Source organism: Chrysemys picta, chromosome 7 (genome assembly GCF_011386835.1).
Source record: "Chrysemys picta bellii isolate R12L10 chromosome 7, ASM1138683v2, whole genome shotgun sequence".
NCBI lineage: Eukaryota > Metazoa > Chordata > Testudines > Emydidae > Chrysemys > Chrysemys picta.
The window spans coordinates 92,921,685-92,936,896 of NC_088797.1; the positions used below are offsets into that span (position 1 = coordinate 92,921,685).

General features: G+C 40.1%; 1 protein-coding gene across 6 annotated transcripts in view; it reads right to left on the minus strand.

Moving 5' to 3' along the window:
- Nucleotides 1-15,212, minus strand: part of PRKG1 (protein kinase cGMP-dependent 1) — an 887,331-nt gene that overhangs the window by 521,081 nt on the left and 351,038 nt on the right. For all 6 annotated transcript variants that reach the window (XM_005292477.5, XM_065552028.1, XM_065552030.1 and 3 more), the window contains one exon: nt 9,174-9,287. In XM_005292477.5, coding sequence (XP_005292534.2) covers nt 9,174-9,287 — 114 coding nt within the window. The remainder of the gene's footprint in view (nt 1-9,173; nt 9,288-15,212) is intronic.

The window sequence follows — 15,212 nt, forward strand, 5'->3', positions numbered from 1 at the left end:
AACCAAGTATCTGAATACACCTCTACCCCGATATAACGTGACCCGATATAACACGAATTCAGCTAACGCAGTAAAGCAGTGCTCGGGGGGGGGGTGGGGGGGGGGGAGGTTGCGTACTCCAGTGGATCAAAGCAAGTTCGATATAACGTCGTTTCACCTATAACGCGGTAAGATTTTTTGGCTCCTGAGGACAGCGTTATATCGAGGTAGAGATGTACCTAGAATGCATTGCTATTTTTCTTACAGCAATTTGATTGTTTCAATGAGCTCTGAATAAACTTTCCACAGTAGGTTTATATAACAAACAGTAAAAGACAACTTTCCATCACTAAGGCTTTCAAATGGTTCTTACCCTGAGTAGCTGTATTTCTTTTCATAGACAACTGGAAGTTTGTTATCTTAGTTTTCTCAGCAAATTATCATTGGTACCAAACTCTTTGTCAATGTAATGCCTTTCTCTGTAAATGTAACTGGCTATTATGCTGGAGATGGATATCCAGAGGGCTCAATAAACAGTAGTTCAAGAAAACTCCAACTTATCCACGCTTACAGCAAAACAGGAAAATTGCTCCCCTTGCTCTGCAATGTAGAGGTGATTTTTGTACAATTAGTTTTGCTGATAGGAATAAAAAACGGAAAAACTATTATTCTTCTGTTTGTGGAGAGGCATTTTTAGTTCTAACAAAGAAACTTGCATAACTTATGATTTAATGTCTTTAGTTTGTGCTTCTCTATTTTATCCGTAACTTAAAGTTCTTAAACATATGGGTCTCAGTTCAGGCTAAGCATAGCCCCACTGAATTCAGCATGTTTTTGGTTCATGTAGGGTCAAGGGAATTTTTTTTTTTTAGAATTATGCCTACTGCGAAAAGTGTAATTTGGACACAAAGGACATCTCTTAAATACACACAACATCTTTCTTTTGTGCATTGATAATCTATTCCATTCTTAACACTATTTTGTTCTCAGAATTTACTTGAGTTTTAGCGCTATTGGGATTAGTCTTTAAGAGTCATAACAACCATTGCACATTGTTAATGTGAAACAAATTTTCATTTGCTAAACAAGTCTACTCCTTTATCAAATATTGATTTTTTAAAAAAGCTTAATTGTACATACAAGTTGACTTTTTCACTTTGACTCACTACCTACTGCCTCATTGTTAATGTGTCCTCATAAATACAGTCAATTTCAAATGTTCTATTATCGATCTCTGTCTATCTCTCGCTCTCTCTTCCTGCTTCCTTCTTTCTGATTCTTCCAGTGGCAAATAAGGCTCTGCTTACAGAGGAATAAGCAGAACAAAGTTTTCCTTTACTTAGTTCCCTATCAGGATGCAGAGAAAGTTCCTAATTAGCAGGGTTTTATCTATTAACCTCATTTTTTCTCCAGGGTGGTGGAAGAAGTATGACAGTGCAGGATCACTCATTACACTTAGAGATAACTGCATTTATAATTAATTGTTTTCTCTGTCAGTCACCTGGAATGCATGCTGTTTCAGTTTCTTATTTAGAAGCATCTATATCATAAAATATTATGCTTGTGTAATCTGTGAATTAGTATGCTGAATTAGAAGTAAAATACCTACTCTGGCTTTTCCTTTTATCCCAAGCTAATAGTATTTTTCTAAGATTTTTAGGTTTCCTCACTTTTTGAACTGAGATCTCATTCAGCAAGTAGATTTTAATTTTTCACTTTCAAAAAATATTTGTTGCTGTTAAATTTTGCATTAGCAAAATGTCACATATTCCAGCATATGTGTTTGTAAGTCTTATAGGCCAGGATCCAAATAATTTAATAAAAAAGTCTACTCTGTTGAATTGACAAAGAGAGAAGTCAGTGTCTTTCTTACATACAGTCCATCCCTCTCAAGGACACTACCTTCCAAGGTTCATGACTCTGTAATAGGGGAGTGGATTGTTCTTTGTTGTCCTTCCAACTGGTTTTCTGGGTGGCTTTGTATTATGTAGCTCAGCATGTGACTGAGTTTGGAACGACTGGGCTGAATGTGCAGCCAAGATGTGTCTATACCAGGAGTCTTTCCACATGACTTTCCCAGAATCCTTTTCATTCAAACCACATTCTTCTGCTCAGGCCCAGATTAACCGATGTGCACTTGGTGTTCTTACACACTGTCCCTATCTCAGGAGGCCCTGGTGATTCGAGGGGGGCGAAGAGGGGTCAGAGGGAGGAGGAGCCAGGCCAAACCACTGTGTTGGTTTGCAACACTGCTCACTCAAGTTCAGGCCAGCCACTCCTCCACATGATGGGGGCAGTCATGCCAAACCTGAGTAGCTTAGGGACATGCGAGTGCAGGATTGGTGCTGGGAGCAAGTGGAGCCACCCTAGCCTGGGGCAGGAGTGGAGCTCTGAGCAAAGTAAGTGCAGATAAGTGGGGATGAGTTGGTGGGGGCTGAGAATGAGTTGTTTGTGGGCTACGGGGTGAATGGGGAGTGTTGGAGGGCTGTAGGGTGAGGGGATGGTGAGCAGGGTGTATGTCAGGGCAGATGGGATGTGCATGTAGGCTGTTAGGATAAGCGGGTGCTGGTGCAGGGTTGGTGCCTGGGGAGGATCATTTCCATAATGCACTAGACCCCAAAATTCTTTAATCCAGCCCTGCTTCTGCTAATACCTGCATATGTTACTGGTATTGGAAGAGCAATGGAATACCTCTTTAAACAACAACTGAATTTTGACTTCTGGCTTTGTTCCAAAACTCAGCTGATGAACAGTGTTCAGAGATGCTTAAATGTACAAGCACTTAGTAGCTCTTCGCCTCATACAACAATTTAGTTTATAAGGTTAGGCGCAAAGGGAAGCAGCTACCTACTGTTCAGGAGTAGGCAGAAATAGCTTGGAGGAAGTAGGGCTTTAAAAGGAGGTAAAGAAAACAGCATTGTAATAGTCTCTGGTTCAGTCAGAAATCCAAAGTCATGAAGCAAGTACAGCATGGATAGTGCAAGCTACTGCACCAATTTGCTTTCTCCTGATTTGGCAAGCTACTTTTGGAAATTAGTAGGATTATTCATACCTACCAATAATATACCCAGTCTTCATCCTCTGTTGGATCTGCCAGCAAGATTACTGATTAGTGTCAGTTGCAATGGTGTTTTTGTGGTGCAGACACCTGTCCACCAGTTCATTTTGAACAGTCTCTAGGGGACTGTCTTAGTCACTATCTCCATCTATCAAATTTGAGCCAGCAATTCTGGAGTGAAAGATTAAGAATCCTATTGCTATCTTGCTCCTTAGAATACATTTATTTGGCATAAGTATTGTAGCTACAAATAAAACAAAAAAATCCACATTTGCTATTTAGAATACTAATAGAATACTAAAATGCTCTTTTTAGAACTATACCTGCAAACAACGTAGTCTCTCAGTGTCCTGAAACTACAGTTTTAACTGTTACCATTTTAAGAAGTTAAAGTAGTTTCCCGTGTAGATGATGCAGTAATAATTTGGGATATATAGGTGATCAGATGTCTATCTGTAGAAAATGTTGCTCCATGCAGAGGATTAAAGTGACTACCAAATATAGAGCTGACAGTCATTTATCTGTAGAGCATATCTGCAGAAACTAAAGGCCGGGGCTGCTTTCTCTTTATTCTGGCATACTACTAGGATCAGGTTGGTAAATTCAACATGAGTTCTCATGATTTCAGGGAACAAGGGGAGAAGGTAAACACTGTTAAAGTTTAGTCCTTTCTGCTATGTTTCTACTTTCAGCTGTCTGCAGCTTCAAGTTTTGTATTTTGGTCTTCAAAGAACTTGGAGTGAAACACAATACAAGAACAGTAATCAGTTTTGCTTTAGAGGTATTTGTGGTGAAAGTGAAATCATGGGCTAGTGCAGTACTTGAGAAAAAACATGATAACGACACACTTGGAGACATATAAAGCAGACTCTCCACAACTTCTTTTTGCTCTAGTATTTGGAAACCAAAAGAAAAACTTCAAAGTTACGAGCCTAAAATTAGGCTTCCAAAATCATATTTAGGTATCTAAATAAATGGCCAGATTTTCAAATATGCCAAGCACTCAGCAGTACCCACTGAGGTCAATAGGAGCTGTTGGGTATCAACACTTCAATCTGGCCACTAATTTAGGCACTTAAGTATGGATATAGGAGCTTAAGTTTACACTGCTATTTTAAATGCTTTGGCATCATCATTTCCTTCTCTTTAGGAAGAGTTTATGGTATCATTGCCTCCTCACCTAATTTCTAACGTAAATTTTGCACTGTAGGTTGTGAAAACAAATGATTTTTCCCCAATAAAATGGTCTAATTTGGCTAACATCTAATTTGGCAACAACTAAGAACAAACTTCTTATTACACAGATCCCAAACATTGTACCTATGTCTCATAGTTTTATGTTTCATAGACCATCAGGCTCGTGCTTCTAAGAAAGTGTTTAAAAATGTGTGCTAGTAGTGAGCTTTAATAAAGGTCATCCAATGAATTCTGGACTGTTTAAATTGCTCTGCAATGGCATGAGTTTCCTGCAGCTGCAACTCCTGTAATGCTAATGTGAGGTGGCACTTACTAGATGAAGTACCAGTTTGGCACTCTCAATTCAAGTACACATGCTGGTTTCTCTGAATGATCAGCTATCACCCCTTCTAAAGCCTTCGATAATTTATCCTGGGTGGCATGCTTAGCTTACCTTGATGACATCTAACGAGCTGAGCTGTTCTCTCGGGGCAGAATATGAATGATCGGTTCATGCATGATGGGTTAGAAGCATTCATCAGACAGCTTGGAAATTGGTAATACTGAGCACAGCTTCATGACTTCAGACTTCATGATGGAACTGAATAACCAGTCAGGAATGATCAGGAAATCTCATCAGCATCCTGCTTAGGACTATTTTCCCAGTGAATCACACCTTCATTCAAGCTGATGTTTACTTAGCAACATTGATTAGGTGTTTCTAGTGGTGTCAAACAGGGACTGATTCTTAGCTTTATGTTATTTAATATTTTTATTAATGAACTAGAAGAAAACAAAACCATTAATGATAAATTTTGCAGATGGCACAAAGATTGGGGGAATAGTAAATAATAAAGAGGACAGGTCTCGAATATAGGGCTTTCTAGGTTGCTCAGTAACCTGGATGCAAGCGAACAATTTTTGTTTTTATATGGTTAAATAAAGTCATACATCTCAGAACAAAATGTAGGTTTCCAGGATAGTGAAATTCTGTCACAGAAAACAGTGGCTCTGAAAAGGACTTGGGGTTCATGGTGGATAATCAGTTGAACAAGAACTCCCAGTGTAAATCCATAGCCAAAAGAGCTAATGCAATCCTTGGATGTATAAATAGAAGAATCTTGAGAAGGAGGTTATATTACTTCTGTCACTGGCATGACGTCTAATGGAATACTGTGTCCAGTTCTGGTGCCAACAATTCAAGAAGAATGATGATAGATTGAAGAGGTTTCAAAGAAGAGCCACAAGAATGATTAAAGGAATAGAAAATATGCATTATTGTGATAAACAAGTTGAGCTGCTTGAGTCTATCTAAACAAAGAAAAGGTTAAGGGGTGGCTTGATCACAGACCTACATAAGGAACAAAAAATCTGAGCATAGAGGGCCCTTCATTCCACCACACTAAGGTATAGCAAGTTCCAGTGGCTGAAAATTGAAGCTAGACAAATTCAGACTAAAAGTAAAGAGTAAAATTTTAACAATGAGGATAGCTAGCCATTGGAACAGCTTATCAAGCATTGTGATAAACATTTCCACTAATGGAGAAAATAAGCTGTTTAGATACGCTATAATACATGCAGGAATTCATTCAAGGAGGTCAGACTAGATGATCATAGTAGTCTCATCTGGTTTATAATTTAAGTCTGGGCCAAGACAAGACAAAATGACAGACCTCTTCTATGAGAGCACCCTCTATCTAGCTAGGAGATCCGCAGATTTTTGGTTGTTGCTGAAGGAATGCCCAGATTAAGTTGTCAGAGACTTGAACATTTTCATCACAATTTCTTTCTTGAATATCACAAGTCAAGTTTCTTTTAAATGGAAGTGATGAAAAAAAAAAAGAATTTCATTCACCAGCTGATCGCAAGAGACTTAAATCTGTTTATTTCCCTATTTTAACCAGCTGTGGAACACCTTTAATCAGTAAGACAGCTCATTCATCACATTCATGTGTGAGTGTGTTCAAAGTGTTGTACCTCTTATTAAAATTTGCTTTTACAAACTTTGTAAGTAGTTATTTCTGGTATGGTTAGGATTGCCAAATTTAATCTGTTCATGGTTAAGTTTGAGGTCCTGGATAGGAGGACGAGGAGAGGCCTGGGGACAGTGGTTTACTACAGAATGTTTTTCTTTTAACTTTTTTTCATAGAAGACAAAATATGTCCCTTGGTATATTTTATAATCACCATCAGTAAAATCAGATGAATGTTTACTTTTATCACAGTTATTCAGTCAACCTACTTCCTCAAATAAAGAATTAGCAGCTTACTCTCCAAGGTGCTTGTTTCAGCTGAATCATTCCCTTCAGACTTATCATTCTTACTAGTACTTGACTTTCTAGAGTTTTAACAAGTACGTTTACTAATTGTTTAGACACAGAAAAAATAAAAAAACCACAGATGTTTTAATAAGATTGTCAGCGTCTATAGTTATAATTTAAGTGTATTAGTCAATAATGTCTCCTAAAATGTTCTATGCACCTCAAAATCGTGTATATATACATGTAAGTCTAGCCAAAATGGCTCCAAAAAAGTCAAATGGTGACCTCACGTCACTAGACTTGAAAGGATATAGAGTTGATTATAGTCATGACTGCCACTCACTTACTAGTGCAATAATGAGAGACAGAAATTGCATTAAAGTCACTTGTTAGCATTCTAAATGAGATTACATTCACAACAGCTGCCTACAGAAGAAGGTGCATAATTACTACCATTTTAATATGCCAGTGGGAAAGCAAGAGAATGCTTAATAATAATGCTTCCTACTTCTTTCTTAAGGAAAAGGTCTTTCAGGGTGGCAATAGTACCAACCTTACTAGTGCCCCTAATTTAATAAGCAAAGAAAGATGCAGTTACAAATAGGCACCAATCAACAGTTTAGAAGAAGGCTAATGAGAAAGGACAGAGTGAGAAATAATAAGTGTAATAAGACTAGCAATACACTGTTTTCTTGTCTGTTCATTTGCTGGTTGGAAATGAACAGCATGCAAAAGTCAACATTAATAATAATAAACAAACAACTATCTCCTTATTTTCTATTTTAGAAATGATTTGTCTTCTTCTCATTCCCATTCTCTTGCAATGACATATCACTGATTACTTTGGCCACATTGTCTGTGACTGTGAAGAGCTTTGGTTTTCCAGGACATTTAACTACCTTTACCTTTCTGTTATTTCTGCCATAATTCTGCCTTTTTTTTTTTTTTTTTTTTTTTAAGGTTGGGCATTTTAAATTTTTTTTCTTTTGCAGAGTCTGACATGTCTCATTGGTTTCTATCTTACCTTTTTCTTCCATATTCTTCCAATTACCTATCTATCACCACTGCCTTTAGACAGTCTTTACAACAAAAGTATTCTTTATTTGTTATCTCTTATAGAAACCTTGTGAGTCTATATTTCACAGGTCATCACCATCCTCTTATTTTCAAGATCAGAAAGGGCTGTCAGTGTATTTTACCATCCCTGGTTCTGAATGTGTGAACATAAGTCTGAATGACCTCCTGTAATCTCATTTTACATGACAGATTTTTTTAAAAAAATTCTCATGTATGAGGTAAAAATTTCCCTCACACCTCTCAACACATTTATGCACAGCATGTTCCTAGAACACATTGTTTTACAGAGGAACAATGGAATATGGCAACTGTATTTAACATGGGGATGAGCACCATCCAGCTGCTTGTCAGCTTGTGTTGCAAATAAAAGGACTTTTAGAATCAGGGGCATTCCAATATGCATTAACCAGCTATTTCATAGAGTTGAAATTGACCTGCCAAAAAAATATGTATCTCCAATTCTTATAGAGTTCTTTCTGAAGGCTAAACCTGTAAGCTACTGGACATTTTCTTTTTGTTGCAACCACATTTGAAGTTCTAGCATCCTCCTCATATAATACGTCACCATGGAGTGGGGAAAATAAAGACAGGGACTTACCATTCTGCACCCATCCCCATATCAAAGCTCCCTTTGGCTCCACACTGTGGTGTATTGGCTGAGAATGTGCACAGCAGGTTTGGAGTGCAATGGGAGACTACAGAGATATTAAATCCTATGGCAACCTTAGAAAGAAAACTGCCCACATTTTCAAGACCTGAGGTCATGTGGTATGATGATCTCAGTCTTTGCCATCTTCACTATCAAACTTCTGATCCTTGGGGCCCCCACTTAACCCTCAGAATGTAGCAAGAGAAGGCACTGAATTAGCCACAGGCTGCTCTCTTGGATGAGCTAACATAAGTCACAACACAAATGTGGGATGTTTCTACTAAAACAAAGTCAGAGCTGAATGTCCTGCACAAGTGAGACATTTTCTTCCTGTCTTCTTCAAATCCATAAAAGACTTAAATTAACACATAAAACAAGCAGCTACATCAGGAGTTCAGCCCAAATAAATGACATCACTGTCAGTGAAGCTCCTTGTCTGACTTTCCTAGCAGAAGTAGAAAGTGAAACAGTTTGGAATGATAAAGTGGATGATGCCAAAACAGTTTGCATCTATTAGCTGCCACCAGTCTTTCCAACATACAGAAGAGGGATTGTTCATTGTACTTCGGTGACTACTGGGTTATTGAAGTTCCTTTTGTTTAATATGGGAAAATATTCTCTTGTTTTCATGAGTTTAAAGAGTTTGAGTGAGGGAAAATTTATTGCAGACACAACACAACTTAAGTAGGTAAAAACTTGGCTTTTCTTTTTTATAAAATAATTTTAGCAAAGAAAACGTCAACTCTGCTGAAATGCAAAGAATGAAACACATTCCAGAGTACAACATATCCATGCTACAATATCCAAAACCAATTTGGAAAAGGGCAACTGAATTAATAAATCTGAAATATTTTAATAATGTTTTACAATCAAGAACCCCCTATGAAACTGAGAACTGACCTAAGTGTAATCAAGCCAAGCATTAATAGCTGCGTAAATATTTTGAAGCTTTTAAATTCTAAAATTGTCTTACTTTTGACGGTTGCTGTCCGGGTGCAATTGTAAAGGATGGCTAGCTCCCCAAATACTTTGCCAGGTCCCATAGTACACAGTTTCACACCTTCTTTTGTCACTTCAACCTTTCCATCTGTGGGGGAAAAAATACCATTTTAAGTTGCAAGCTTCTTTCTCAGCTATGTTCTGAAAATTTGTTCTAGATATAATGTAATTGAGAGTACCAGAACCCTTTAATTTTAAAACTAATTTAAAAGTATGTTCCAGAAAGGGAATTATATCATCATAATCCTTGGACACAAATATTTTATAAATAATGCTTATAAAGAGGTATTGATTATTGAAGTTTCTTAATGGAGACAAAAGCTTAATGGCACACTAGAACAACATGTAGTTTATTTTACTTAAGACTTTCAAGTGAAATTCTCTCAGATGTTTTGTATTAAAAATCAGGAGATTCAGGTTTAACATCACACATGAAAAATGTGTTAACTAATTAACAGAAAAAGTAATCCTTAGAAACATTCATCCATGAATAAGGCAGCTATTATCAAAAGAAAAATTACTTTGACTTATGGCCATTATTTAATTCACATCTTAGAGTATCTTTTCTTTCTCAGGCAAGTCTGCTTTATCTGCTTACCAACAGTACACATATAGTAGGACTATACAGGGTATTTAAAAGCAAGGGCTGCAGAGATAGAAAGGAGGTCAGTGCCAATTTATATTCTTCAACCAACTTCAGACAAAAGACTGCCAGAGGAGGAAAATGGAAAGAAACAGCCACACCACCTACTATAAGCATACTGATTTAAAAATAGTGTTGAAGTATGATTCATAAGGGACAACATGAAAAGTAAGTATAGTAAAATGTGGGGGGAATGCATGGTTATTATGCCCAGTGTTGCCATTTATAGTGAGACAAAAGATCACAAGAAAGGAAAACAAAACACCAGTGAATAAGGAAGAAAAAAAGACCCAACCAACGAAAAAACCCAACCATCCCCCCTCATCCCCCCACACCTTAACTACTGATTTCTTTCTGGAATAGGGTTCTACAAATGGAGCTTTCTTCCCCCCTCCCAATTCCATAGGCAAAAACCTTTCTACAGAATGTCTGCTGGCAAGAATTAGTGAAATTTCATATGCATAATGAAAATTCTGGTGCAACAGGCATGAGTGGCATCATGAACTATTATTTATATGAGAAGTACAGCCGATTCCCCCCACCTGGGGGGGGGGGCAAAACCAGCCATTAAAACATAGTTAAGTTTGCACATGAATTTTATGGGAATCCATATATAGTACCCTTGCAAAAATATTATACAGTTTACAAAATTTCAAAACCTTTAAAAAATAATCAGGAAATAATTATTGCCCAGATTATGTGGTTAGTTCACTTAATCATCTCCCTGCCTTTGCGGGGGCCTCAGATATTGGTGCATCTTGCTCCCTCCTATTCTCTGCCTGTGGCACAAAATAGTCTAGACTTCTATAGGTCATAATACTTTAGTCTAATTTTTGTTGTTGGGTTAAGTGCTCAGACGCTGGGTGGTGTTGGTGGCCTGTGATATAGATAGATAGATAGATAGAAGGTCAGTCTAGATGATCTAGTGGTCCCTTCTGGCCTTAAACTCTATGAATGAATAGCCAATTCCTTATTGCCATACAACCCTTCATCACTCATGAATTACTGAATGAAATTCTCTCGCCTGTGTTTTGCAGAAGGTCAGACTAGATGGTCCCTTCTCACCTTAAAATCTATGAATCACTTCACAAAAATCTACACTGCCCATCTTTAATTTTGTCACCTAAAATTATGGGGAAAAAATAGCAACTCAAAAATAAGTTAGATGTAAGAGATTATAAAATGTCACTTCATAATCAAAAAATCCAAATATTACCTCACTACAAACACCTATGCTAATCGCTACACAATATAATTAATGTTAAAAAATTACCTGCCTGTAACGGATGTTCTTCAAGATGTGATGCAGACATGTATTCTACTTAGGTGTGTGCATGCCTAACACACTGGAGTCACAGAACTTTGCGGAGCAGTACCTGTAAGGGTGGCATTCACACCCTGCAGCCCTAGACTTCCCCTGGCCATGGAAAGGCAGTGCCACCCTGACCCCGAGTTTCTTCGCACCAAACAAAGTCCTGACTCTGATGCAGAGGGGACTGAGGGTGGGTTGTGGAATACACATCTACATCACATCTTGAAAAACAACAGTTACAGGTAAGTAACACTTTTCTTCTTCAAGTAGATGCAGCCATTGAGGACGCATAGCCTGAGCTACTTCATATACTGTCATGAGAGGAAATTATCCATCTAGAGATAGTTTTTGTTTCATACGTAGACTGAATGAAGGGTCAATCAGTCTTTGCAGACTAACGAGATGAGAATAGGAAAGGTTTGTTGCTATCCAGATAAAAAACACAACATTGCCTGACATCTAATGTGTGAAGATGTGTTCCTCTAGGGTTGAATGCTGCTTAGGGAAGCACACTGGTAAATATAGTTTGGTTCAAGTGACACTGGGAAACCATCCAGGGTGCCACTATGGGCTTACTTTGTCGATAGAAAATTGCATGCAAGAAGGCTCTGCCATCAAAGCCTGTGACTCAACCTCTCTCTTTGTAAACATTATCATAAGGAAGGTAGTTTTCTGACACAGAAGGTAGACAGAAGACGTTGTCAGAGGCTCAAACAGAGGTCCTATAAGAGCCGCTAAGACAATATTAAGGTCCCACAAAAGAACCATCTCTAACTGGTGGATGGAGACAAGTGACTCCTTTCAAAAACCTCACTGTAGTGCAGTTTGAAAAAAACTGACTTCCCATGAAAGGGCAGAGGAAATACCAAAATGATCTCCAGGTAGACTTTCAATGAGCTAAGAGCAAGACCAGAAGCCTACAGATGTAACAGGTAGTCCAAAATGTTCTGGATGCAAGCTAGCTTTGGTTGGACTCCCTGGGCTAACAACCATATTGAGAAGCACTTCCGCTTGGCTGAATAGGCTGCTGTGTTCGAGAGCACCCTATTATTAAGCAAGATTTGCCAGATTGAAACGATGTTCAGAAGCTCTTCCTCATCTAACCATGCAGCTTCTACACCGTGAGATTACAGAGAGCTGAATGCAAAACCTGACTGTGATAGTGAGTCAGGAAGTCGGGATAAAAGAGGAAGGGATATAGGAGCTGAATCAATAACATGAGGAGTTGGAGAATCAACGTTGCTCCATCATGGTTCAGGCAATGAAAAAGAGCTTGACATGATCCAAGTTCAGCGTGAGAAATGCCAGTGGGATGATCAGAATGGGAGGGAAAACCAAACAGTAGAGCTGATTCTCAGCTCAAATAAAAAGCATCAACCAAAAAACTGTCATCTCTCACGGGAAACAAGTCAATCATCAGGATTCCCCAAACTGTGAAAATGGTCCACAGGACACAGGGCTTCAGAGACCACTATTGATTCAGGTAGAAATTTCTGCTGAGGTGAACCTCCAGGTGATTCCAAATCCCCAGTAAGTGATTAGCCAAGAGATAATGTTTTCCCTGAAGCAAGGAAGACAGTCCTGATTGCCTCTTGATGCAGCACATTGGAGTCTGCTCCCCCTAGTCTGTTCACATAATACTCTACAGTGGTATTGTCGAAGAGTATGAAAACTAAATTCCTGCCGTGATCAAAGATCTGACAGATATTCTAGATGGCATGTAGCTCAAAGACTGGTTCTGACCACAGGCCTTGAACGGTCAGAGATCCCAGATTCAGTCCCCCACCTAGTAAGGAGGCATCGGTGACTATAGTCCTGGTTGGTGGGAACTGACTGAAAGGAATTCCCTCGCATACATTGTCCTCAATTGTCTGTCACTGTAGGGAGTCCAGGACTGGCAGGGGGAGTTGGACCTACTGTCCAAGGGATGATGAATCAGACGATAGACTGTCTTCAGCCACATCTGAAGAGGATGCAGGCTCGCCTGGCATATTGGACTACTTGTGTGCACGCAGTCATATGGCCTACCAGCTTCAGGCATACCCAGCTGTGGTTTAGGGTTAAGACTGCAGCTCCAGACATAGGTGGCAAATCGCCTGGAATTGCTCTGTCAGTAGAAAGGCTCTTGAACTTAAGTTTAGCATGGTCACAATGAACTCAATTCTTTTGAGTTGGAACCAATGCTGAATTCCCACTGTTTAGACCTAGATGATCAAGTAGGCATAGTGTGAAGTGAACATGACAGAGGACTTATTCTCTGGACTGTTCTCTCATCCAGATGAGGGAAGATATGAATTCTCCACTGTTATCATAATCATACACTTGATAAAAACCCAGGAGGTGCAAGACAGACTGAAAGGCAGCGAAGTGTTCTGCTAGTGCTGGCCAGCCATGATAAGCCTGAGTAACTGCCTGTAACTCAGAAGGATTGCTATGTAGAAATAAGCATCCTGAAGGTCCAGGGCAGCAAACCAGTTGTTGTGATTTAAAGGTGGGGAGGATAGTTTCTATAGTGATGTATCTGATGCATTTGTTGAAATCACAGAGATCAAGGATAATTTTCATCCCTCCCCTGGGCTTCGGGATCAAGAAATACCAGGAGTAGGACCCCATTCACAATGCTGAAGGGGGACCTTCTGTACAGCCCCAATATCACTAGAGACTGAACCTGCTTGAGGAGCAGAATCTTGTGAGAGGGGTCCCCGAAGAGGGATGGGGTGGGGCTAAGAGGAGGGATGGAAAGGAATTGTATGGCATAACCCAATCTGGTGGTGCTTAGGATCCAGGTTGTTCTTGGTAATTGAGTCCCAAGCAGGGCTGGCTCTGGCTTTTTGGCCACCCCAAGCAAAAAAAAAAAAAAAAACCTGCGGCGCGGCCAGAGTGCGGGTGCAGGGGGAGAGAGGGAGATAGCGAGCGGGAGAGAGAGAGAGAAGGGGGCGGCCAGGGCTACAGCAGGGGCACTGCCACGCGGCCCCTCCCGCTGCGCCGCCTCCTGCCTCCTGCCACGAGGGCTCCGCTCCGGTTGGCAGGGAGGGAAGGAAGAAGACTGCCCTGCAGTGCACTCTGGTTCTCCACACCGCCGCCCCCTACAGGGCATCCAGAGCACAACAAGAACAACAACAACAAAAAAGCGGCCGTGCCGCCCTAGGATTGGGCAGAATGGCGCCTCGAACAGTCTGCCGCCCCAAGCACCAGCTTGCTCAGCTGGTGCCTGGAGCCGGCCCTGGTCCCAAGCACAGCAAAAATGAGCCAGCCAGTCCCCCAACAGGTCAGAGAAAGAGAGGTCACCCCTGGATAGCTGTCCAGGACATGAGTCAAAATGGGCCCTGGCTGAATGCCAGGGGATGGAGTGTGCATGTATGTGTGTGTGTATGTGGGGAAAGCCAGCTGGTTAAACCCAAAGCCAGAGGAACTTCTCCTCTGGGAACTGTGGCCCTTCCTGGAGTAGCCCCACTGCCTTACAGGAAGGGAGGACTGCCCAAAGAAATGCTGCAAGTGGTATTGCTCCTGTTGCTCCTATAGCGGTGTCTCTTCACAGCTGGAGTATATACTCCCAAAGAATGCAAAGGAGTCTTTAAAAGAGTGCAGTGTTTCATCTTTTTTTCTGAAAACAATGCTCGGCCATCAAAAAGTAAATCTTCAGTTGTCTGCTGCACTTTGGGAGCAATGCCTGAATACTGCAACAATGAGGCCCTTCTCATGGTCACAGCCAATTTCTTAATTCTGGCTGAGGCATCTGCCAGATCCAGAACCCACTGCAATGAGGTCTTGGCCACCATACAAGCCATGTAAAATTAATTACCTAAACACTTTGCTGAGGCTTCTGGCAACTTATCCACAAGTTTAGATATGGTCACCCAATTAACAAAGTCCTATTTAGAGAGCAATACCTGCTGGTTCACAAAATTCATCTGCAGGGAAGAGGAGGTATAAATCAGGTCCTTCCTCTTGGACTTTTTGTCATTAAGTGTGGATTTATACCTTCCCTGCCATGCTCTGTCATTTTCTGCAGTTACCACCAGAGATTTAGGGGATGGGTGGAAGTAGAAATCCTCAAA